Raw genomic sequence first — 24793 nt, 5'->3', positions numbered from 1 at the left:
AAGGAATTGACCTACTTTCCCCAGAGTTGAGCTCTATGATAAAAAAAAACAGCGACTCATACAAATGCAAGGGATGAAGGTTAATGCACTGACAAATAACAGGACTTCCAGACCCTCCAAATCAGTCTCAAGGCAGTGTCAAATACATTTGCAAACTTCTATGTTATGCATTTCAATGTCACCATTTTCACTGTACTCTGTTTCTTGCAGGTTGCCACTGCTAAGACTGGTGTGTCTTTGTGCAGTGCTGGGATACTGCTCTGTGGGTGAGTCTGTCCACAATCTGGTTGCATGTCATCTTGACTGTAGTCATCTCTCTCTTTATCAATGACATTTTGTTTCGGTGTAGTATAGTATATGAGTTCTAAATAAAGTCATTGCATAAATACGTTTGTCTCTATTCTAACAAGTGCTTCTTTCTCCTCCTTCTCCCTTTCTCTCTAGTTGCCGATCTGAGTGACTGTGAAGCGGTGGGAAGTAAATGCCACACCCATGCCGAGTGCCTCAAGGCTAAAGGCAATAGCTTTGTATGTGTGTGTCGGTTTGGCTACCATGGAGACGGACTACTGTGTGTGGACATTGACGAGTGTGTTACCGGCCTCCACGGCTGCCACCCAAAGGCCCGTTGCTTCAACACACTGGGCAGCTACAGCTGTGTGTGTCTGGATGGCTACTTCGGCGACGGAGTCCAATGTGAGGATGTCAACGAATGCCAGACGAAGAACGGCGGCTGCCACGCCGGTGCCCTCTGTACGAATAGAGAAGGCGGGCGAGAATGCAAGTGCAAGGGAGGCTTCAATGGCAATGGGTTTCAGTGCACAGACATTGACGAATGCACAAACGGTGGCATCTGCCATTGGAATGCCACCTGTATTAACAACCCTGGCTCCTATGTGTGCACCTGTAACTCAGGCTATAAGGGCAATGGGAACTACCTGTGTCTGGATTTAGATGAGTGTTCAGAGACTCCCGGTGTATGCTCGGCCTCCTTTGGCTACAAAGGCTGTAAGAACCTGCCGGGATCGTACCAATGCACCTGTAGTGTTGGTTACCAGAGCAATGGGCAAACCTGTGAGGACATTGATGAGTGTGCTGGTAACATCTGTAGTTTCTATGCTGACTGTGTCAACACGCTGGGCTCGTACCGCTGCGCCTGCTTCGATGGATTCATTGGGAATGGGCTGGCATGTAGGGACATCAATGAGTGTAATGGGGAGAATACATGTGACCCCAACGCTGCCTGTGTCAATGTGCTGGGCAGCTATGACTGCTCCTGCCGCACCGGATATCTAGGGGATGGAAGGAAGTGCACCGACATCGACGAGTGCGCCACCCTTAATATCTGCCCTGCTTCGGCCGCGTGCGTCAACACCAGGGGGTCGTTCTACTGCGACTGCGGCACGGGCTACACCTTTAACGACTCCAAGTGTATGGACCTGGATGAGTGTAGCATCGGGCGCTGTAGCCCCTTCTCCACCTGTGCCAACTTCCCGGGCTCCTTCACCTGTGAGTGCAGGGCAGGGTACAGGGGCAACGGCATCACCTGCGAGGACTTGGACGAGTGCTCCTTGGCACAGCAGTGCCACTCCAATGCCCTCTGCACCAACCTTGCGGGCACGTTCAACTGCCAATGCCAGGTAGGCTACTCCGGGGATGGGGCGATCCAGTGTGTGGACGTGAACGAGTGTCTGGTGGAAAACGGAGGCTGCCAGAACAAAGCCACCTGCGTCAATAGTAAAGGTTCCTTCTCCTGTCTGTGTCCGCCTGGGTTCAACCTGGTCAACCGCACCACATGCCAGGACATAGACGAGTGCCAGGCCATGGAGAAGCCATGCCACCTCAATGAACGCTGCTCAAACACTGAGGGGGCGTATGAGTGCCCCTGCCGGGTGGGCTTTGCCCGCCCCACAGCGACCAAGGCCTGCACGGATATCGACGAGTGCAAAGTCAACAACCCCTGCCACGTCAACGCCACATGTTTGAACACAGTGGGCTCCCATACCTGTACCTGTAAGCACGGATTCATAGGCAACGGCTCCAGGTGTGAGGATGTGAACGAGTGTGCTGAAGAAGGCACATGCCACTCACGGGCACTGTGTGCCAACATACCCGGGGATTTCTCCTGCTCCTGCCAGCAGGGCTTCTTTGGGGATGGCTTCCGGTGCCAGGATGTGGATGAGTGTGTCCTTTCCAACGCCGCCACCTGTCCCCCCATCTCAAAGTGTGTCAACTCCCCCGGAGCCTACGTCTGCTCCTGTAGGAATGGCACAGTGGCCTATAATGACACCTGTGTGGCCCCCAGTCCCCGGTGTGCCCCTGCCTGCCACCGTCATGGGCTCTGCCACCGCTCGCCCGCTGGCTTCCAGTGTGTGTGTGACCTAGGCTTTGAGGGGGATGGACTCGCCTGTTCGGATATAGATGAGTGTCAGAAGAATGTGTGCCCTCAGAATGAGACAAAGTGTGTGAATATCCCAGGCTCTTTTTCCTGTCTCTGCAAAGTGGGCTACAGACAGAACGGGACAAACTGCGTTGGTAAGAGGATTTGATTTAGTCACAAATACTACTACTGCAAAATCCTATGTGTTTTCTTCAAAATCTGGTGTTACAAATGATTTAGAATATGTTGTACTATAAAATTGTAAGATGTTAATCAGGTAATATTCTCTCCCTCCCTCCCTCCCTCCCTCCCTCCCTCCCTCCCTCCCTCCCTCCCTCCCTCCCTCCCTCCCTCCCTCCCTCCCTCCCTCCCTCCCTCCCTCCCTCCCTCCCTCCCTCCCTCCCTCCCCTCAGATGTGGATGAGTGTGTGTCTGGAGACAAGGAGTGCAGTGAGTTTGCCCAGTGTGTGAACACAGTAGGGAGTCACCTCTGTTTCTGTCTCAGTGGCTTCACTGGCAATGGGAAGAACTGTTCTGGTAAGCACAACATTTCTCTTAGAATTTCTATCATCAGTTTACATCACATAACTCTGTTAAGACTGTTCATGTATACCGTACCTGCTCTACTTTTGTGTGGATTCTCTTGTGAGCTTTCTTTTAGCAACTTGTGGGGCTGTTTTCCTGACACTGTCCCATTTTGGATGAATTATAGACATTGATGAGTGCCAAAACCAAAATGGAGGATGCCACCCCATTGCCAGCTGCTCAAACACTGCCGGATCACACAACTGTATCTGCCCGTCTGGCACCGAGGGCACTGGCATTGAGTGTCAGGATGTTGACGAGTGTGCCGACAACTCCACCAAGCCCCACAACTGCAGTCGCCTGGCCCAATGCAACAACACGGACGGTTCCTACCTCTGTCTGTGCCAGGAGGGGTACCAGGGGGACGGGTTCGTCTGTGAGGACGTGGACGAGTGTCTCTCACCCTCCACCTGTGGGAGGAACTTGACATGCCACAACACCCCCGGGGGGTACAACTGCACCTGCATTCTGGGACTAGCCTACGAAGCAGGCACGTGTGTGAGCGTGGAGAACTGCCTGAACGCCAGCCGGGCGTGCCACCCTCACGCAGCGTGCCACCCCACCAAGGGCTCCTTCTACTGCCACTGCCAGGGTGGTTTCCATGGCAACGGGGTGGCCTGCTGGGATGTGGATGAGTGTAGCCAATCGGGGCGGGAGTACTGCCCGGAGTTCTCCTACTGCTTCAACACAGAAGGCTCCTATACGTGTGACTGTTGGGATGGTTACCAGGACAATGGGACACACTGCATGGATGTGGATGAGTGTGAGGCGGGGAACTACACCTGTCCTGACAACAGCACCTGTACCAACACAGAGGGCAGCTACCGCTGCCGCTGTGATCTGGGCTTCCTGGCTAGTAACAACTCTCAGTGTCTGGATCTTGACGAGTGTGTCTTGGGGCTGGCGCGATGCCCGGATAGCTCAGATTGCCAGAACACACCCGGCTCCTTTGTCTGTAACTGCTGGGACGGTTACCAGGGCAATGGCACAGGCTGCCAGGATATCGACGAATGCCTGGACAACTCCACCTGTCTTGAGAACAGCACCTGCGTCAACACCTATGGCAGCTTCCTGTGTCCCTGTAACGTAGGATTCCTCAGTATAAATGATCGGTGTGAGGATATCGAGGACTGTTCGGACCACGACCTCGGGCCGCTTTGTATCAACGGAACATGCATGAACACCATTGGTTCATTCTTCTGCTTATGCTACGTGGGCTTCTGGAGCAACGATACTGAGTGTGTGGATGTGGATGAGTGTTCTGAGGTGTATTCCAACTCCTCTACCTCGGTCTCTGTCTGCCAGCCCTTCTCCACCTGTATAAACCTCCCTGGCTCCTATCAGTGTCCCTGTAATAGTGGCTTCCTCCTGAACGGCACAGATTGCCAGGATGTAGACGAGTGTAACGACCCGGAGGGCGCCCCCTGCCCTGATCACTCCGTGTGCAAAAACACTATTGGCTCCCTCCTTTGTCCCTGTCTGGACGGGTATGAGCCAGGGGCACAAGGCAATGACACGGTGTGCGGGGATATTGACGAGTGCCTCTTTAATACCACATGTCGCGTTGACCAGGTGTGCACTAACTTGCCCGGGACGTACCACTGTGACTGTCCCGGGGGGTACCATGAGGATGTGGGAGCGTGTGTGGATACGGATGAATGTGGGAATAGTAAGGGTGCTGAGGTGTGTCACCCCTCGGCGCGCTGTTGGAACACTCCAGGCTCCTACACATGCCTCTGCTCCCAGGGCTACACGGGCAACGGCACCTGGTGCGAGGACGTGGATGAGTGCTCCGTCCTGACGGCGCCCTGTCACAAACGCGCCCTCTGCTACAACACGCCCGGGTCATTCCTGTGTGTGTGCCACCCAGGACTCCTGGGCATCGGGGCCCTGTGTGTGGACCTGGACGAGTGCCAACAGAACAATGGAGGATGCCACTCTGCTGCCACCTGTTCTAACTCTGTGGGGGGGTTCCAATGCCACTGTGTCAGTGGCTGGGATACCAGGGGGGAGAGAGGGGGGCATGGGGACAGAGGGTGTGTTGACCAGGACGAGTGTGTGTCGCCCTCGGCATGCCCCGCCCACACGTCCTGTAGAAACTACCCAGGGTCCTTCAACTGCTCCTGTGCCTCTAACAACACTGTTTGTATTGAGCTGGCTAAGGGTGGGCTACTCCTTCATGAAGCTACGCTGCAAGTTAACTTTGCTCTGTGTTCTGTGGTTAGGGAATGAATGTCTCTGCATGTACACTACCGTTCAAAAGTTTGGGGTCACTTAGAAATGTCTTTTTTTTTTAAGAAAAGCTAATTTTTCGTCCATTAAAATAAAATAAATTGATCAGAAATACAGTGTAACATTGTCAATGTTGTAAATGACTACTGTAGCTGGAACAGCTGATTTTTAATGGAATATCTACATAGGCGTACATAGGCCCATTATCAGCAACCATCACTCCAAATGTATCATTTTATAAGGCTAATTGATCATTAGAAAACCCTTTTGCAATTATGTTAGCACAGCAGAAAACTGTTGTCCTGATTAAAGAAGCAATAAAACTGTCCTTCTTTAGACTAGTTGAGTATCTGGAGCATCAGCATTTGTGGGTTTGATTACAGGCTCAAAATGGCCAGAAACTTTCTTTTGAAACTCGTATTCTTGTTCTTGTATTCTTGTTCTGAGAAATGAAAGCTATTCCATGCCAGAAATTGCCAAGAAACTGATGATCTGGTACTACCTTCACAGAACAGCGCAAACTGGCTCTAACCAGAATAGAAAGAAGAGTGGGAGGCCCCGGTGCACAACTGAGCAAGAGGACAAGCACATTAGAGTGTCTAGTTTGAGAAACAGACGCCTCACAAGTCCTCAACTGGCAGCTTCATTAAATAGTACTCGCAAAACACCAGTCTCAACGTCAACAGTGAAGAGGCAACTCCGGGATGATGGCCTTCTAGGCAGAGCTGCAAAGAAAATCTCAGACTGGCCAATAAAAATAAAATATTAAGATGGGCAAAAGAACACAGACACTGGACAGAGGAACTCTGCCTAGAAGGCCAGCATCCCGGAGTCGCCTCTTCACTGTATTTCTGATCAATTTTATGTTATTTTAAAACAAGAACATTTCTAAGTGACCTCAAACTTTTGAACGGTAGTGTATGCTGAACACATACTAAATGTGTCGAGTGTACACTTGAAGTAGTTGAAGTGCTAAATAGTGTAAAGAGCTTGTTTACTTCTTCGAATATTCTTGCAGCATATATAGTAATTGCCATTTTGCTGCATATTTTCTATGTGTGAAAAGTGTATAAAAATGTCACAATTACAATGATGTAATTCACAGAGAGTGATTTGTACCCGTTTGGTGATGAGGTGGGAGATATAGGAGTGTGGTTGGACACAAAAGATGGGAACTCTCCTTACATCACACCACCTATGGGTTTCCCCTTCATAGGCAAGTTGTACGATCGGGTCTATGTAAGTATCCACATCTTTACTCACAACTCTGAGACTGGCAACCCTGAACTGAAGACAGCAAGATAAATGATTAGTACTATTTTTTAATTCTACAGTGTTTTATTCGATGCAGATGCAAGAAGATGTACATCAGTGTATTTTTTTCTCTGAAATGGCCTTTGCTGTGAAACTCAATCTGCAATATTAAAACTGATCTACCCCCCCCACCCCCACCCCCCCACACACCAAAAAAACAACAACAAACAAAACACTATATGTGCAAATCTACAACACATACATTCACCAAAATAAAATAATCACCTTTGACGGAACTAAGGATAAGCAATACTCAAAGAAGCCAAAGGATTGGTTCTACAGTACCGTATAAAGCCAGACTGGGAAAGACGTATTCTACCACAATTTTGAAATGTATTATTATGACAACAAAGATGTGCACCATTACAGTGACAATCTGCTTGGCCAAGTCAGTACCAATATTTTGATCGATAATGCTTTCTCATTGGTCAAATTATCTTTCCAAATGTTATAGTAAAGGACAAATCAGAATAGTTTTGACTAGAATGCATGTTTCATAAGACATACTGTAGGTTTGGCAATTAATATATATATATATATATATATATATATATATATATATATATATATATATATATATATATATAATAAATCATTCTCTCTCTGGTTTAGTTCTCAGATAATGGACTCATTCAGTTCCAGTCTATCAGTCAGAACGAGCAGTTCCTGCTTCCTGTCCCTTTCCCTACGGGTTTCCGTGGCAACGAGGGCCTGGCAATGCTGGCCGTGTTCTGGGACGATGCTGACCTCACCCTCGGGGAGGGGAAGCTGTTCTATCAGGTGAGATTTCAAGGGTTAGGGGTGAGTTTGGGTCAGAGTGGAGTCAAAGTGGGGATGACAGTCATTGGACTAATCTCATCTAATCTGAATGATGTCTCTCTCTCCTAGGAATACCACAAGCTGAATATGTCAGATAGATATTCCCAAATTGTCTTCAGCCGTACAGCGGACGATGTGACGCGGTTTGAGGAACGGAACGACAAACCTGCGTTCACCCCAGCCTGGATTTTAAAGATCACTTGGGATCATGTGATGGCTGTCTCCTATCAGAAAATCAACTACTCTGAGGTATTGGTTCAATGTCCATGTCCCAATCAGGTCCATCTCCAATAGAGGCATTTCCTGTAGGTGTCTATTGGCGCTAAACATAATTGTACGTCTAGCAGGAAAGTGGGTTATTGGATGCTACAGGGTGTGGTAGTGTATGCCCAGATGTCTGTCCTAGATTAGCATCCATTGTTGCTCAAGTGTTAGCTGGGAGAATGTAACCTACCTGATTCATCAGTCCTCACATATCACTTCTCTCCCTGTCTTTTTGTTCTTGTGGTGCCACCTTGTGGCCTGTTCCAGGCTAACACCTTCCAGTGCATCCTGACTACGGACGGGGAGCGCTCCTTTGCCCTCTTACGCTTTGGGGAGATGTACTGGGGTCCTGGCCAGAGGATCCACCATGACGCCCTCACAGGCTACACCGACGGTGGAGCCCACTTTTTCAACGAGACCACGGATCCAACAAATCTGTTTGGCCCAGGGGGGCGGTATAGACCTCAGGAGGTGAAGGGGAACACAGGTCAGCTGGGTCAGCTGGTGTATGACCTGACAGGGCCCACAGAGCGCGAACAGGACCCAAAGATGAGGTGCCAGGTGTGGGCCCTAAAAGAGCCCGAGCCGAAGGAGTGGGCCAAGGGGGTGTCCTCGTGCCCCTGTACCCGCGCCCAAGCACTGGAGGACTTGGCCTTCGGGCCTGAGACCCTGCCCCCCAACCAGCAGGATCGGGTACGGGTGACGGAGCTACGGGGGCTGCGCTGGGGGGGCAGTGGGGGTCACGTATTCCAGTCCATCCTGTCCAATCGGCACGGCTCAGGGAAGAGATGTGTGTATGACCCACAAGGTCCCCTGTTGGCTGGATACAGTGAGCGCTACTTCTCTGGAGCCACTGCACAGAAACACATAGGTACCGTCTCAGTTACGTCATATAGTGAAAGCTCAACCTGCCATTCGGGATGCTGTTCAAATCAATAACGGCATTCATCGAAGTGATCACCAGTTGCATGTCTTTTAAAGCAGCAAACTCATCCCTATGGCCTGTTGTCGTCTTATTTCTCCCCCTCCATCTCTAGATGAGGATCTCCTTCCGTTCCAGTGGTGTTGTATCCAGTCTCCTCTGTGCCACCTCTATCTGGCCAAGAGACCCCTGGACCGTTGCCAAGGTTACGGCTGGGTGAGCCCCGACTGCTGCATAACCGCGGCCAAGGCAACACAGGGCATTGGTGAGAGCTTACCTATACTCAGCGGAATGGGGGTCATTTACTTTCAACTCCTGTCAACTCATTGAATGAATTATTATTGACTTGTGTCACAGACATATCGGATCGTATATATCGGACCGTATACCACGGGTATGACAAAACAGTTATTTTTACTGCTCTAATGACGTTGGTAACCAGTTTACAATAGCAATAAGGCACCTTGGGGGTTTGTGATATATGGCCAATATACCACGGCTAAGGGCTGTGTCCACATTGCGTATGCATAAGAATATGCATAAGAACAGCCCTTAGCCGTGGTATATTGGCCATATACCACACCTCCTCGGGCCGTGTTGCTTAATAATACATAATTTTGTCACTGTTTGTCAATGATATATAGCCCACATGTTTGGTCCCATTATGCGATAATAGACAGATCCTTCACTGTGTGCCTGTCTGCTTGGACCCATTAGTGTAAATGAGTGTAAATGTCCTGTGTAAAGTCTCGGTTAGTGAATTGTTTCCTTCTGTCTTGTCCGCAGGCATGGTGTACGGCAGCCTTCATTTCATCACCTTCGATGGGACTGAGTACTCCTTCAAGGCCCTCGGCGAGTTTGTCATTGTGCGCCTCTCCTCCTACACAGGCTCCAATATCTTCACGCTGCAGGGTGAGACGTGCGAGCTGAAGACGGACGGACAGGCTAGACGGGTCCCCACGGTGGTGAGGATGGCTGCTTTTCACCAGGGCATCGGCAAGGTCAGTGTGTTGTGGGTGTGTGTGTGTGTGTGTGTCTGTCTTATGGGTTGTATTATGTATGGGCTGTAGATCTCACGTGCTTGATTGTCCTTGCCTCTGTGTGAATGTGTGTGTGTTCAGGTTGAGTGGCGGTGTGCAGAGTCAGGAGAGGGACTGGAGGTCCTGGTGGATAATGTGAAGGTCCCAGTCTTTGTCGGTAAGAAATCTAAGCGGTGCACAGGCCTACACTTGGCCTACCATAACAAACATGTCACAGAAACAGGACAATTACTATGAAACCTTTCACTACTATTCTACCAGACTAGACAATGCAATTTAGGAATATAGTAAATCTCTATACAACTTTTACAAACGACCTGGAACATCATTCTCCAACCCTTGTTACATACAATATTACAGTAGCGTCTTCTTCTTCTATGCTATCATGGATGGCGGTTCCGCAAACAAACGCTCAAGGTGCATGCCGCCACTTACTGGGCCGGAGTGTGTGGTCAATCAGAGTTTACAACATTAAGCTCCACGTTTCTAAATCCTCCTACCTAACGCAGTACCAATGCAGTCCAATCTCAACGACCCTGCACTTCAAGCTTTCCCTCTCTTCCACATACTTACGACAATATGACAACGCGTGCTCCACCGTTTCCTCGACCGTACACTCCAGACACAAACCATTCACATGCTGGCCAACCGGATGTAATGTAACTATGACAACGCGTGCTCCACCGTTTCCTCGACCGTACACTCCAGACACAAACCATTCACATGCTGGCCAACCGGATGTAATGACGAGTTCAGTGTACAAAGTCCTAGGCGCAATCGAGCAAACACCACCTCTTCCTTCCTAATCTGACCTTTGAATCTTGGTCCACCGACCTTTCTATCGAGGGCACATAAATGACACTCGGCCCTTGGGCTCAGAGTCCCATCTTTTCTGCCACACGTCCATCAAAATGGTTCTGATCTTACATTTGGCCTCGCCTCTAACCAGTGGAAGATGAATATTAATTATATGGCTATCTGGTCTGCAATTTCATTCCCTTCCACACCCGAGTGGGCTGGGACCCAGCATATTGCAGTAGCAATGGAACGCTGTCCTCATATCCCTTTAAGATGACATAACAGTGCCCTCTGCTGTCCTTGCAGGTGTGGTGCACATGGGCAAGGAGGGTTTTGCGGTGCGCTGTACTTCGGCCAGTAGCTGTGCGGCAGTGTACGCTGGGGGGCTCCACGTGGTGGTGTGGAGGGTGGGTGGAGGTGGTGGTGCACAGCAGTTGGCCGCCCTGGTGGAGGTCCCCCAGACCTTCTACAACCGCACAGTGGGCCTCCTGGGCTTCTGGAGCTCCAACCGCACCGATGACTTCCTGCAGTCTGACGGGAAGCTGATGATCTCCCCCAAGAGCAACCCTCCCCCGGAGGAGAGCCTGCGCCAATTTGGCCTGTCCTGTGAGTGAGGCTTAAGTCAATATTTCACATTGAAGGAGATGGCGGCACATTGAATGTCAATACTAACATACCACTTAGAATCCATGTCCAATACATTGCTTCATTCTAGGTAGCGTGCTAGTGTGGTCCCTCTACCCTAATTCAAATATAGTGTATCACGCAGATTAAGTACCCCTAACTCCACTCATGTGTAAGTAGCCATTCGCAGACATTGCTAGGTGTTTAAAGGAGCGGTCTTTCACCCTTTCATCCTTGGTCTGAAAAGTGGGTACGAATTCACACAGAGCCCCTCGGTTACATATAAGGTCATGTCTGTACAGTCACTTTGTCTAATGTCAAATATGGTGAGATATCTTGAGGGTTCTGACGGATGTCTTGTAATGTGTTCCATAGGGGCTGTGCCTGTTCCAGAGAGCCTGCTCTTCTCCATCCCACCCACTGGTCGGTTTACTCCAGCCTCGACAGAGGAGCTGATGTCAGTGAGTCCAGCTGTACAAGACAGACTGAGGAGGACATGTCAGGGCAGTTTGCAGTGTGTTCATGACATCCTGGCTTCTAACGACACTGGACTGGGTTTGCAGAGTCTGGAGTCCCAGGAGCTGTACCACAAGCTGGCTACGGTGTTTGGTGAGTCAACTGTTATGTCAGTCAGAGGATCAAGAATTTGTATCTTTATTGTAGATGTTTGCACTTCCTCTTCGAGTCACATGCTCTGGGTCAAAGTTGCCCTCTGGACAAAGATCTAGGATCAGTTTACCCTCCCCAATTACAGAGTCTAATCTTAAAATATTAGCCTAGTTGGGCTAGTTTAGGGGGATAAACACAAAACTAACCTTATATCAGTGTCTATCAGTGGTGTAAAGTACGTAAGTAAAACTACTTGCGTATATTTACTTTACTATTTATATTTTTGGCTACTTTTACTTCACTACATTTTGAAAGGAAATAATGTACTTTTTACTCCATACGTTTTCCCTGACATCCAAAAGTACTCGTTATATTTTGAATGCTTAGAAGGACAGAAAAAAGGTCCAATTCACGTACTTATCAAGAGAACATTCCTGGTCATCCCTACTACCTCATCTGGTGGACTCACTGAACACAAATGCTTTGTTTGAAAATGATGTCTGAGTGTTGGAGTGTGCCCCTGGCTTTCCGTAAATACATAAAAACTAGAGAACGGCGCAGTCTGGTTTGCTTAATATAAGGAATTTGAAATTATTTTTACTTTTGATACTTAAGTATATTTAAAACCAAATACGTTTTTACTTTTACTCAAGTAGTATTTTACTGGGTGACTTTCACTTTTACTTGAGTCATTTTCTATTAAGATATCGTTACTTTTACTACAGTATGACAGTTGGGTACTTTTTCCACCACTGGCCTAGTATGTGCAACTTCATCCTACTCCACAGCATTCTGCCAATCGCTCCGTAAGAATTTATTGAATGCAGTGTAGTGTTGATTGAGGTCAATTGACATGCTTCTCTATAGGTCAGGGGTGTTCAACTCTTAGCCTACAGGGTCCAGAGCCTGCTGGTTTTCTATCCTACTGATACTTAATTGCACCCACCTAGTGTCCCGGGTCTAAATCAGTCCGTTATTAAAGGGGAACAATGAAAAAAAGCAAAGGAACTGGCTTCGAGTTCCAGAGTTGGGTTTGACATGCTTCAATTTCTCTCCTATGTAGGGAACATGCCTCCCATAGTGACTGAGCCCACGGTGATCCGTTGTAAGGTCAAATCCACCGTCCGCGTGCAGATCAGCACTCAAGACTCCAACCTAGACCCTATAAGCTTCTCACTGCTCTTCCCCAGACCACCACAAGCATCTGTTGGGAAAAGTGAGCTAGAAGCACACACACACACACACACACACACACACGTACACTCACATACACACTCACACATGCAACCCCCCCCCCCTTGGCAAAGTTTCCTATAATTCCTTAATGTGTCTCTCCCTATAGGTGATGGTATATTGACCTGGACACCACTCAACATCCAGCCAGTCTACCTGACCATCAGAGTTGATGACCAGCTGTTGAGCTCTCAGTTCACCCCCATCCTGCAGGTGTGCAACTGCCTCAACGGTGGCACCTGCCAATATAACAGCATAGTGGACAACCATCTGCAGGGGAGATTTCTGGTAAACAAACATGCAGACAGACAGACTGACAGACAAAACAGTAAGGGGAGTATTTCCATATGGGCTTGGGTGTTTTCTCCCAGAGCGCAATATGAACTAGTCCTGTGTGTTTTGAGTGTGAGATGATGTTCCCATGCCGATCAACCCACGCACCCTTCCTTTGTGCCTTGTCCTCCCAGGTGGTAGGGTGTCTGTGCCCTAAGGGTTTCAGTGGGAAATTCTGTGGGAATACCACCGACGTGTGTAAAGGGAAGCCTTGCTTCCCAGGAGTGCAGTGCCAGTCCCAGGGAGAGCCAGACCAGTTCACCTGTGGAGAGTGCCCCTCACCCACCATCTACGGGGACAAGCAGGGATACAAGTGCTTTGAGAATGGTTGGTATACGTTGGATAACAAGGTGGTGTGTTCATTAGGCACTAAACGGGAGAGAAAACAGGTTGGGGCTACCTGCTCGCTTTGTGTTGCCTGCCCTTATGAGCACGACTCAGCTAGCAACTTCTTTTACCTGTATTCAGGAAATTATTCATTACTACTAGTCAGGAGTGTTTCCTCATCCAGATAAACTCCTGGCCCTATTCATTACCATTGAGCTGTTCTCATTCATGTTTCTCCTTCTTTTCCTCTCAGACCTCTGCCTCCCTCCCTTCCCCTTTCCCTGTCACACGATGGCCGACTGCCTCAGCTCAGGGTACAACTACACCTGCAGGTGTAAGCCTGGCTTTACTGGGGACGGCCGCAACTGCACAGGTACTGACTCTGACATAAACATACTGTGTTGTAGCAAAGTCAGGGGGTAGTCCTGACCGGGGCTTGAACCCTGGACTTTGTGAAAGTCAAGCCAACACCATAGCTTTCACGACAAGAGATCCAAACCTCTCAATGACGTTGTAGGTGTTGAGTTAAGGTCACTACAGTATACATACATTCTGAAAACAATGTAAAATACACTACATGGCCAAAAGTATATGGACACCTGCTCGTCGAACATCTCATTCCAAAATCATGGGCATTAACATGTTGGAACATTCCTGCGGGGACTTGGTTCCATTCAGCCACAAGGGCATTAGTGAGGTCGGGCACTCCTGTTGTGTGATTATGCCTGGCTCGCAGTCGGCGTTCCAATTCATCCCAAAGGTATTCGATGGGGTTGAGATCAAGGGGCTGTGCAGGCCAGTCAAGGCCAGGCATCCGTCAGGCCAGGCATCCGTCAAACCCAGATTCATCCATCAGCCTGCCAGATGGTGAAGCGTGATTTATCACTCCAGAGAACGCATTTCTACTGCTCCAGAGTCCAGTGGCGGCGAGCTTTACACCACTTCTTCAGCACTCGCTGGTCCCGTTCTGTGAGCTTGTGTGGCCTACCACTTCGCGGCTGAGCCATTGTTGCTCCTAGATGTTTTCACTTCACAACAACAGCACTTACAGTTAACCAGATCAGGTCTAGCAGGGCAGAAATTTGACGAACTGACTTTTTGGAAAGGTGGCATCCTATGACGGTGCCACGTTGAAAGTCACTGAGCTCTTCAGTACGGGCCATTCTACTACCAGTGTTTGTGTATGGAGATTGCATGGCTGTGTGCTCGATTTTATACACCTGACAGCAACGTGTGTGGCTGAAATAGCCCAAATCCACAAATTTGAAAGGGCGTCCACATACTTTTGGCCATGTAGTGTGTCTCTGAGCCATATTGCAGTTGTTTTCTGAAGAGATTACAGTACATAATGGTAATATTCCTCCTGACTCAGACATAAATGAGTGCCTGGATCCATCGGCCTGTCGTAACGCTAAGTTTGAGTGTGTGAACACGCCAGGGTCCGTCCGATGCTCCTGTCGCTACCAGAGCACTGAGGAAACCGATGGCTGTGGTACGTACACACAACGGCCCAGTTACTGTTCCAGTATAGTACTGCATGAAACAGTATCTTCTGCAGGGCATTATTATCTCTGTATAATGATGATACCGTTTCATTTGTTCCTTTGCAGGGGACTCTGCCAATCCACCAGGTAAGCCTTCTATTTTTCAAAAGAAATCCCCCAATACTGCACAGCAAGACATGACTACTGTGTCACCATGGTGATCGTGACCACATTGTGGTTGTGTGAGGTCATCTTCGGGTCTAGGCCCCATCTTATTGATGTTGTTGACGTTGTTGACAGGGTTCAATGTCTTCAACGTGTCCTTGGGCTGGAGGAACCAGGGGTCTGGAGGAGAGGGGCTGAGGCAGGTGAGAGAGAGAGGGTGTGTGTGGGCTCCAAATGAAGAATTGCTACATTTGTGTGTGTGGAACACATAAAAAGAGCTATTGGGCCATACGGTTTTTCAGACCACATGACCTGACCAGGGATACCAGTCCAGAAATGGAAAGGGGAAAACTCTGGCTCCTAGGATTGTGTGTGTAAATTTAGATCATGGCTGAGCGGTGTGATATAATGATGTGGCGATATGTGTATTTATACCAATGATGACAAACTTCTCCGTCCTACAGCTGGAGGAGATTCTGTCAATGGGCTTCCAGAACAAGTTCTACAGCGCTGTGACGAAACGGCCGATGCAGGGCTCAGGTCTGGATGAGTACAGGATCAACGTGTCCAGTGACACACCCCACTGGTACATCAGAGACTACCTGACCCGCGTCAGTGCTTACTACAGCATCAAAACCGCTGACGTTGGAGGTAAAAGGAAGGCGTTTCTCTGTTAAACTCTACTCTATAGTCACGAGGAGTTGTCAGACTCAGAAATGATTGATTGCAATAGTAGAAGGAAAGCGTTATTATCCCTGACAGGTGGCAGTGCAGGCGGCCGTCACACTATGTAATGTAAAACAATGCTCTCGGGGGGGGGGGGGGGCGTAACTTGAACCACACATTTTGCATTATCATGTCAACAATGACGATAATGGTGATTATGATTAATGCTGTTGTCAAAGATGCAGTCCTAAGTCGGTGTTTGCCAGCAAGAATTGAGATGTTTTTTGTATTACAAATTGTTTGTCTCTTTTATCCTCTCGCCTCTCTCTCACAGACTTGGATGAGTGTAAATCAAATGAGGCTGTGTGTAGGCAACCTGCTCTTTGTGCCAACACTTACGGAGGGTACAGGTGTGTGTGTAACGGGACCACCGACGTCGACTACACCCAATCCTGCATTTTAGGTGAGGCTGTGGGAAAAATGGGTTGTTGACCATTTACCATTTTATGCAAATATCCAGGGTGTGATGCTTTTCCTGGTCATTTCACGTGGTAATTTCATACTATGGTTATGGAAAAGAGTTTCCACTAAGCATGCATTCTCTGAACCCAGAACCAAATGCACTGGCCAGCTACTAAATGTTGTTAACTTGGGAACTGACCAAGATTTTTTGGGGGGCCCTAAGTATGACACAATAATGTGTTAATGGCCTATTAAACCTAACGTTCCACTGTTGGCCCACTATTTAGACATGGGTGGTTTGAACAGGACGGGGATAGCCGTGGCCCAGATGGCGGAGGATAAGAAGCCCCTGATCCTGGGCCTGGTTTTAGGCATCGGGATCCCTGTCCTCCTCCTACTGTCTGCCCTCGCCTGCTTCTGCTGTTCCCGCAAGAAGACCATCACAGGAGAGTGAGTAGGCTGAATATCCTCACAGACGGTAACATGGTGTACACAACATTCACACAGACCTAATGGTATATAGTACCTTCCCGAAAGATACTGAAACCACAATATATATATATATATATATTTCCAGTAACAGATGCATAGTTTACCCTCAGTTCAGTTCACAATGTTTACTGTTATTGCAGCAGAACTACAAGGCAGAACATAATCACAAAAACACAAGATTGGGTGGAAACACGACACCAAGTTTGTAACGAGTGCACTGAGAGTCTGGACGCAAGTACTGGGAGTGAGTGTTTTAATAAATAAACAAAACAATGACCACGAACCACAAACAACACACCGATATGAAAACAGAGTCATTGACACCTGAGGAAAGAACCAAGGGGAGTGACAGATACAGGGAAGATAATCAAGGAGGTGATGGAGTCCAGGTGAGTGTCATGAGGCGCTGGTGCACTTAACGATGGTGACAGGTGTGCGGGGTAATCAGCAGCCTGATGACCTAGAGGCCGGAGAGGGAGTATACATGACAAACTTCATGAACCGACAACCTCAATATACTAGCTAGACACTAACTGCACTGGTAATCGCATCAAATGAAATCCACAGTAGTTCTCAAAAGCCGAACAAAACCTTAACACTGTGTTGGTCTACCTGACCTCTGCAGGATAATAGAGGTACATCTGGTGTCCGTATGTCCATCAGCCCTGTTTGTGTATTATCTCCATGACTGCAGGGCTACAGTCTGCAGATGTACAGCATCTGGAGCAGGTGGCAGTAGTCTAGAGACACGTAATCCTGCAGAGTCCTGGCCCTGCTTTATACTGTAAGCCACAGTGTAATGTATGAGTCATTCTATTTGAGTTCACTTTTTGACCGCACCCCTTTTTGAACTTTCCATACATGGTAAAAGTGGTCAGAAAGGGACTTTTTGAACCTAAATACCAAGATATTCCGGAGGTAGAGGTGCTCAAAGTTGACCCATTTTGCATATCCCACGATACCATGAGACAAGTCGACATCACTGGATAAAAGTGTACGGTTGAGCTTGATATAATTTAAAAGCTTGCCAAACAGGATTGTCTAACTATTTTATACATCTTATATATTTTTTCCGCATATGTTGTAGCATAGACCCTAATGTACATAATCTGAGGTGTTTGTGTTGTGCCCGCCATGCTCTTGAATACGGGGTGGGTGTCATTTCAATCATAGAAATAGAATGTATAGAATGGACCTATCCCTTCAGACCACTGCAATGTAGCTGATACACCATTGAAATGTTGGTAACACTTCACTTGACATCCAGCGCCATAACACATTATGACCCTGTCATAACCATGTCATAATACACTATATATACAAAGGTATGTAGACTCCCCTTCAAATGAGTGTATTTGTTTTTTTTCAGCCACACCCATTGCTGACAGGTGTATAAAATCTGCCATACAGCCATGCAATCTCCATAGACAAACATTTGTAGTAGAATGGCCTTAGCGAAGAGCTCAGTGACTTGCAACGTGGCACCGTCATAAGATGCCACCTTTCTGACAAGTCAGTTCTTCACATTTCTGCCCTGCTAGAGCTGCCCAGGTCAACTGTAAGTGCTGTTATTGTAAAGTGGAAACATCTAGGAGCAACAGCGTCTCAGCCGCAAAGTGGTAGGCCGCACAAGCTCACAGAACAGGGCCGCCGCCTGCTGAAGCGAGTAGTTCCAGCAGAATGCTATCTGCCCCAATGCATAGTGCCAAATGTAAAGTTTGGTGGAGGAGGAATAATAGTCTGGGGCTGTTTTTCATAGTTCGGGCTAGGCCCCTTAGTTCCAGTGAAGGAAAATCTTAACGCTACAGCATACAATGATATTCTAGACGATTCTGTGCATCCAACTTTGATATGTTCGAAGAACAGGTGTCCACATACTTTTGGTCATGTAGTGTATGTCATAACAGCTGACATAACTTGTCATAACCATCCATGGCTATATTATAAACAGGTTATGACACCTACATAAGAGTTTAAAAACCCACACAAACTACCACACAAGGCAAAACATTCCAAAACACCATAGCCTATATGTCAATAGTATGTTTGTTACATACAACAACAACAAGAATTTACCATATTAAATGATCATTGTTATTGCACACACATCAGACATGCACCTACCCCAATGCTCTGTTGCTGATTACTGGGATAAATGCAGGAGCAAATTTCAGGAGCCGGACAATGCACCCTCTTTTTGATTGATGACTGATATAAGGGCATGCACGTACGTAGGCCTATCTGGCTTATATGATTATGATGGTCATAATGCTTCTTGACAGTGTTATAAAGTGACGTAGGCCTATCTGGTTTATATGATTATGATGGTCATAATGCTTCTTGACAGTGTTATGAAGTGACGTAGGCCTATCTGGTTTATATGATTATGATGGTCATAATGCTTCTTGACAGTGTTATAAAGGGACGAAGACCTATCTGGCTTATATGATTATGATGGTCATAATGCTTCTCGACAGTGTTATAAAGTGACGTAGGCCTATCTGGCTTATATGATTATGATGGTCATAATGCTTCTTGACAGTGTTATAAAGTGACGTAGGCCTATCTGGCGTATATCAAATCAAATCAAATCAAATCAAATTTTATTTGTCACATACACATGGTTAGCAGATGTTAATGCGAGTGTAGCGAAATGCTTGTGCTTCTAGTTCCGACAATGCAGTAATAACAAGTAATCTAACTAACAATTCCAAAACTACTGTCTTGTACACAGTGTAAGGGGATAAAGAATATGTACATAAGGATATATGAATGAGTGATGGTACAGAGCAGCATAGGCAAGATACAGTAGATGGTATCGAGTACAGTATGTACAAATGAGATGAGTATGTAAACAAAGTGGCATAGTTTAAAGTGGCTAGTGATACATGTATTACATAAGGATACAGTCGATGATATAGAGTACAGTATATACGTATGCATATGAGATGAATAATGTAGGGTAAGTAACATTATATAAGGTAGCATTGTTTAAAGTGGCTAGTGATATATTTACATCATTTCCCATCAATTCCCATTATTAAAGTGGCTGGAGTTGAGTCAGTGTCAGTGTGTTGGCAGCAGCCACTCAGTGTTAGTGGTGGCTGTTTAACAGTCTGATGGCCTTGAGATAGAAGCTGTTTTTCAGTCTCTCGGTCCCAGCTTTGATGCACCTGTACTGACCTCGCCTTCTGGATGATAGCGGGGTGAACAGGCAGTGGCTCGGGTGGTTGATGTCCTTGATGATCTTTATGGCCTTCCTGTGACATCGGGTGGTGTAGGTGTCCTGGAGGGCAGGTAGTTTGCCCCCGGTGATGCGTTGTGCAGACCTCACTACCCTCTGGAGAGCCTTACGGTTGAGGGCGGTGCAGTTGCCATACCAGGCGGTGATACAGCCCGCCAGGATGCTCTCGATTGTGCATCTGTAGAAGTTTGTGAGTGCTTTTGGTGACAAGCCGAATTTCTTCAGCCTCCTGAGGTTGAAGAGGCGCTGCTGCGCCTTCTTCACGATGCTGTCTGTGTGAGTGGACCAATTCAGTTTGTCTGTGATGTGTATGCCGAGGAACTTAAAACTTGCTACCCTCTCCACTACTGTTCCATCGATGTGGATAGGGGGGTGTTCCCTCTGCTGTTTCCTGAAGTCCACAATCATCTCCTTAGTTTTGTTGACGTTGAGTGTGAGGTTATTTTCCTGACACCACACTCCGAGGGCCCTCACCTCCTCCCTGTAGGCCGTCTCGTCGTTGTTGGTAATCAAGCCTACCACTGTTGTGTCGTCCGCAAACTTGATGATTGAGTTGGAGGCGTGCGTGGCCACGCAGTCGTGGGTGAACAGGGAGTACAGGAGAGGGCTCAGAACGCACCCTTGTGGGGCCCCAGTGTTGAGGATCAGCGGGGAGGAGATGTTGTTGCCTACCCTCACCACCTGGGGGCGGCCCGTCAGGAAGTCCAGTACCCAGTTGCACAGGGCGGGGTCGAGACCCAGGGTCTCGAGCTTGATGACGAGCTTGGAGGGTACTATGGTGTTGAATGCCGAGCTGTAGTCGATGAACAGCATTCTCACATAGGTATTCCTCTTGTCCAGATGGGTTAGGGCAGTGTGCAGTGTGGTTGAGATTGCATCGTCTGTGGACCTATTTGGGCGGTAAGCAAATTGGAGTGGGTCTAGGGTGTCAGGTAGGGTGGAGGTGATATGGTCCTTGACTAGTCTCTCAAAGCACTTCATGATGACGGATGTGAGTGCTACGGGGCGGTAGTCGTTTAGCTCAGTTACCTTAGCTTTCTTGGGAACAGGAACAATGGTGGCCCTCTTGAAGCATGTGGGAACAGCAGACTGGTATAGGGATTGATTGAATATATCCGTAAACACACCGGCCAGCTGGTCTGCGCATGCTCTGAGGGCGCGGCTGGGGATGCCGTCTGGGCCTGCAGCCTTGCGAGGGTTAACACGTTTAAATGTCTTACTCACCTCAGCTGCAGTGAAGGAGAGACCGCATGTTTTCGTAGCAGGCCGTGTCAGTGGCACTGTATTGTCCTCAAAGCGGGCAAAAAAGTCATTTAGTCTGCCTGGGAGCAAGACATCCTGGTCCGTGACTGGGCTGGATTTCTTCCTGTAGTCCGTGATTGACTGTAGACCCTGCCACATGCCTCTTGTGTCTGAGCCGTTGAATTGAGATTCTACTTTGTCTCTGTACTGGCGCTTAGCTTGTTTGATAGCCTTGCGGAGGGAATAGCTGCACTGTTTGTATTCGGTCATGTTACCAGACACCTTGCCCTGATTAAAAGCAGTGGTTCGCGCTTTCAGTTTCACACGAATGCTGCCATCAATCCACGGTTTCTGGTTAGGGAATGTTTTAATCGTTGCTATGGGAACGACATCTTCAATGCACGTTCTAATGAACTTGCACACCGAATCAGCGTATTCGTCAATGTTATCTGACGCAATACGAAACATCTCCCAGTCCACGTGATGGAAGCAGTCTTGGAGTGTGGAGTCAGCTTGGTCGGACCAGCGTTGGACAGACCTCAGCGTGGGAGCCTCTTGTTTTAGTTTCTGTCTGTAGGCAGGGATCAACAAAATGGAGTCGTGGTCAGCTTTTCCGAAAGGGGGGTGGGGCAGGGCCTTATATGCGTCGCGGAAGTTAGAGTAACAATGATCCAAGGTCTTTCCACCCCTGGTTGCGCAATCGATATGCTGATAAAATTTAGGGAGTCTTGTTTTCAGATTAGCCTTGTTAAAATCCCCAGCTACAATGAATGCAGCCTCCGGATAAATCGTTTCCAGTTTGCAGAGAGTTAAATAAAGTTCGTTCAGAGCCATCGATGTGTCTGATTATGATGGTCATAATGCTTCTTGACAGTGTTATAAAGTGACGTAGGCCTATCTGGCTTATATGATTATGATGGTCATAATGCTTCTTGACAGTGTTATGAAGTGACGTAGGCCTATCTGGCTTATATGATTATGATGGTCATAATGCTTCTTGACAGTGTTATAAAGTGACGTAGGCCTATCTGGCTTATATGATTATGATGGTCATAATGCTTCTTGACAGTGTTATAAAGTGACGTAGGCCTATCTGGCTTATATGATTATGATGGTCATAATGCTTCTTGACAGTGTTATAAAGTGACGTAGGCCTATCTGGCTTGTATGATTATGATGGTCATAATGCTTCTTGACAGTGTTATGAAGTGACGTTGGCCTATCTGGCTTATATGATTATGATGGTCATAATGGTTCATGACAGTGTCATAGATTGCATTTTCTTAGTCCAAGTAAAGTGACACAGGATGGTCATAATGCTCCATGACAGTGTCATAAAGTGTATTTTCTACAAATTGTTTAAAATTAGGATGGAAAAAAACATGACTGTAAAGAATTGATAACAACAACAAAATATTTAGGGGGGGGGGGGTGTCATTGGGGATGTTGTAGAATCGCACGGACTCACATAGTGCTCTTCATCTGATAGAGATTATGCAACATATTTGGATTATGGCTGTGTTACTGTATTAATGTCTAATGGCATAATGGCCTTTTTTTTAAGTCAGTACTGAGTGTGCCAGATGTAAGTGTTACTGTTGGACAACTCTCATTCCTTTGTGTTGTTTCTGTGCAGAATTCCTCAGTTGTTACCCGAATATGTTCAGGAGCAGTACAACCCTCCGCCCTTCAACTACTCGGACCCGGCTCTACACTACAACGTCCACGTCAGCCCGCGCGTCATCGACGACCTTACACCCAGGAAGCATCGCAGTACAAACTTCACACACGCTTGACAGCGCTATTATGATTGTACATGTCAAAAATAAAACAAAGTAAATATATTATTTGTACTGTAATAACCAATTGCTTAAAGCTGAGGGACTTTCAAAGTCCAATGTATTTCAGAAAAGAAGAAGTGGACACAGAGAGAAGCTACGTATATCTCGTGCTGTGATTCTGACAAGCACTCCTAGCAAGTACATCGAAGTAAAGGCTGGACGGCTCTGGGCGAGGGAACTTAATAAACCCGTAGACATACAAACATGGAGCCATTCATGTGCCTTAAGTATTTCCCATGTGACACCTAATGCTTTCTGTTCATAGTTATTATATGCATGTGTTAAGCACATTTGTATTAATATTACAGCGTGAGCATTGCCACATATTTGTACATGCAACGGATTAACACAGAGAAGATTGTAGTCATTTGATTTATCTGACATGTTGTGGGGTCCTCTTCTTAAACTTCAGTCCATCAGCTGTTTTACTTTAGAGCATAATGTCTACCGCTTTGTGTTGGACTTCGCACTGTGGTGGAGGGTACTGTGGGGTTCTGAGTCTTGATGGTACGGAGAACGAACGAGAAGCACTTGAATCCAATTCAAGGTTTCCTTAACGACCGGTCGGTAAGAGTAGTATACACCGAGCATACAAACTTTGTCATACATGGGTCTCAAACACCCTTATATAAGTTATGAAAGGGCTGTCACCATTATCCTGAGTGGAGAGCTCAAAAACAAAACAGCATATCGATCTACAAGACCAGAGAGAGTCAGCGGCTACAGAGAAGTCGCAGTCAGTCGATGGCTGGGATGGCGAGGCATCGGAGAGACGCCTTGTTGACCACATCCTCCCTCTACTCAAGCCATGTGGTTCAATCTTGACTGTCACTCCATCTTTTGGTAGCTTGAAATCTTAAAAAAAAAAAAACGTTAAACTCTGGCTGAAAATAGTAATCCAGACCCGAATCTATATAGCTGTTTTATTTGATTCTTGTTTGTTCAGTTTTTTCAAGCGCTTTGAGACTCATTCTGTAATGAAAAGCGCTATAGAAGTAAAATAAATTACTATTGTCATGTACATTGAAGAGATTGAAGAGAGAGGAGTCTCCTTTGCCTTAAACCTATGGAATACATGCAATATTAATAATGATACATCTCAATGTTCTAATAGAAACTAAATGCATGATCCCTTGGAGACGATGTTTTAATCGATTCAATTAGAAAACAAAGGGGGTTGCATGTTTACAAGGGGATACATGTTTCACTATTGCCACCCATGTTACAGAGAGGCACAGATGGTGAAACACACTACATGGCAAAAAGTATGTGGACACCTGCTCGTCAAACATCTCATTCCAAAATCATGGGCATTAATATGGAGTTAAGTAATGAATATGGTCCCCCTTTGCTGCTTTAACAGATTCCACTCTTCTAGGAAGGCTTTCCAATAGATGTTGGAACATTGCTGTAGGGACTTGCTTCCATTGGGCCACAAGAGCATTAGTGAGGTCGGGCACTGATGTTTGGCAGTCAGTGTTCCAATTCATTCCAAATGTGTCCGATAGAGTTGAGGTCAGGGCTCTGTGCAGGCCTGTCAAGTTCTTCCACACCGATCTTGACAAACCATTTCTGTATGGGCCTCGCTCTGTGCACAGGGGCATTTTGGGGCTCAGAGGCCTAAGGCGCAGCGGCCTAAGGCACTGCATCTCAGTGCTAGAGGCATCACTACAGACCCTGGTTCGATTCCAGGCTGTATCACGACTAGCCGTGATTGGGAG

At 47.2% G+C, this 24793-nt stretch overlaps 1 protein-coding gene across 1 annotated transcript; it reads left to right on the top strand.

Moving 5' to 3' along the window:
• Positions 1 to 215: 215 nt before the first annotated feature.
• si:ch73-105b23.6 (fibrillin-3) lies at positions 216 to 23987 on the top strand. Its single transcript, XM_036982882.1, has 24 exons — positions 216 to 266; positions 445 to 2532; positions 2791 to 2913; positions 3089 to 5125; positions 6299 to 6432; positions 7120 to 7287; positions 7396 to 7575; positions 7858 to 8461; positions 8628 to 8777; positions 9299 to 9513; positions 9634 to 9709; positions 10657 to 10956; positions 11350 to 11583; positions 12647 to 12799; positions 12926 to 13104; positions 13284 to 13476; positions 13730 to 13849; positions 14849 to 14968; positions 15087 to 15107; positions 15261 to 15328; positions 15590 to 15776; positions 16126 to 16254; positions 16541 to 16703; positions 22868 to 23987. The coding sequence occupies exons 2-24, from the start codon at positions 1431 to 1433 to the stop codon at positions 23025 to 23027; spliced, it is 6816 nt and encodes a 2271-aa protein (XP_036838777.1). The 5' UTR covers positions 216 to 266; positions 445 to 1430; the 3' UTR covers positions 23028 to 23987.
• Positions 23988 to 24793: the final 806 nt, after the last annotated feature.

The sequence above is a fragment of the Oncorhynchus mykiss genome, chromosome 1 (assembly GCF_013265735.2).
Source record: "Oncorhynchus mykiss isolate Arlee chromosome 1, USDA_OmykA_1.1, whole genome shotgun sequence".
Taxonomy (NCBI): domain Eukaryota; kingdom Metazoa; phylum Chordata; class Actinopteri; order Salmoniformes; family Salmonidae; genus Oncorhynchus; species Oncorhynchus mykiss.
This window is presented reverse-complemented; position numbering and strand designations above follow the sequence as displayed.

Excerpts from the sequence above, each read along its gene's own strand:
- si:ch73-105b23.6 (XM_036982882.1), top strand. The coding sequence starts at position 1,431 with ATGGACCTGGATGAGTGTAGCATCGGGCGCTGTAGCCCCTTCTCCACC. Across the intron at positions 7,288-7,395 it reads AGGGGAAGCTGTTCTATCAG|GAATACCACAAGCTGAATAT; the intron begins GTGAGATTTCAA and ends TCTCTCTCCTAG. Across the intron at positions 8,462-8,627 it reads CACTGCACAGAAACACATAG|ATGAGGATCTCCTTCCGTTC; the intron begins GTACCGTCTCAG and ends CTCCATCTCTAG.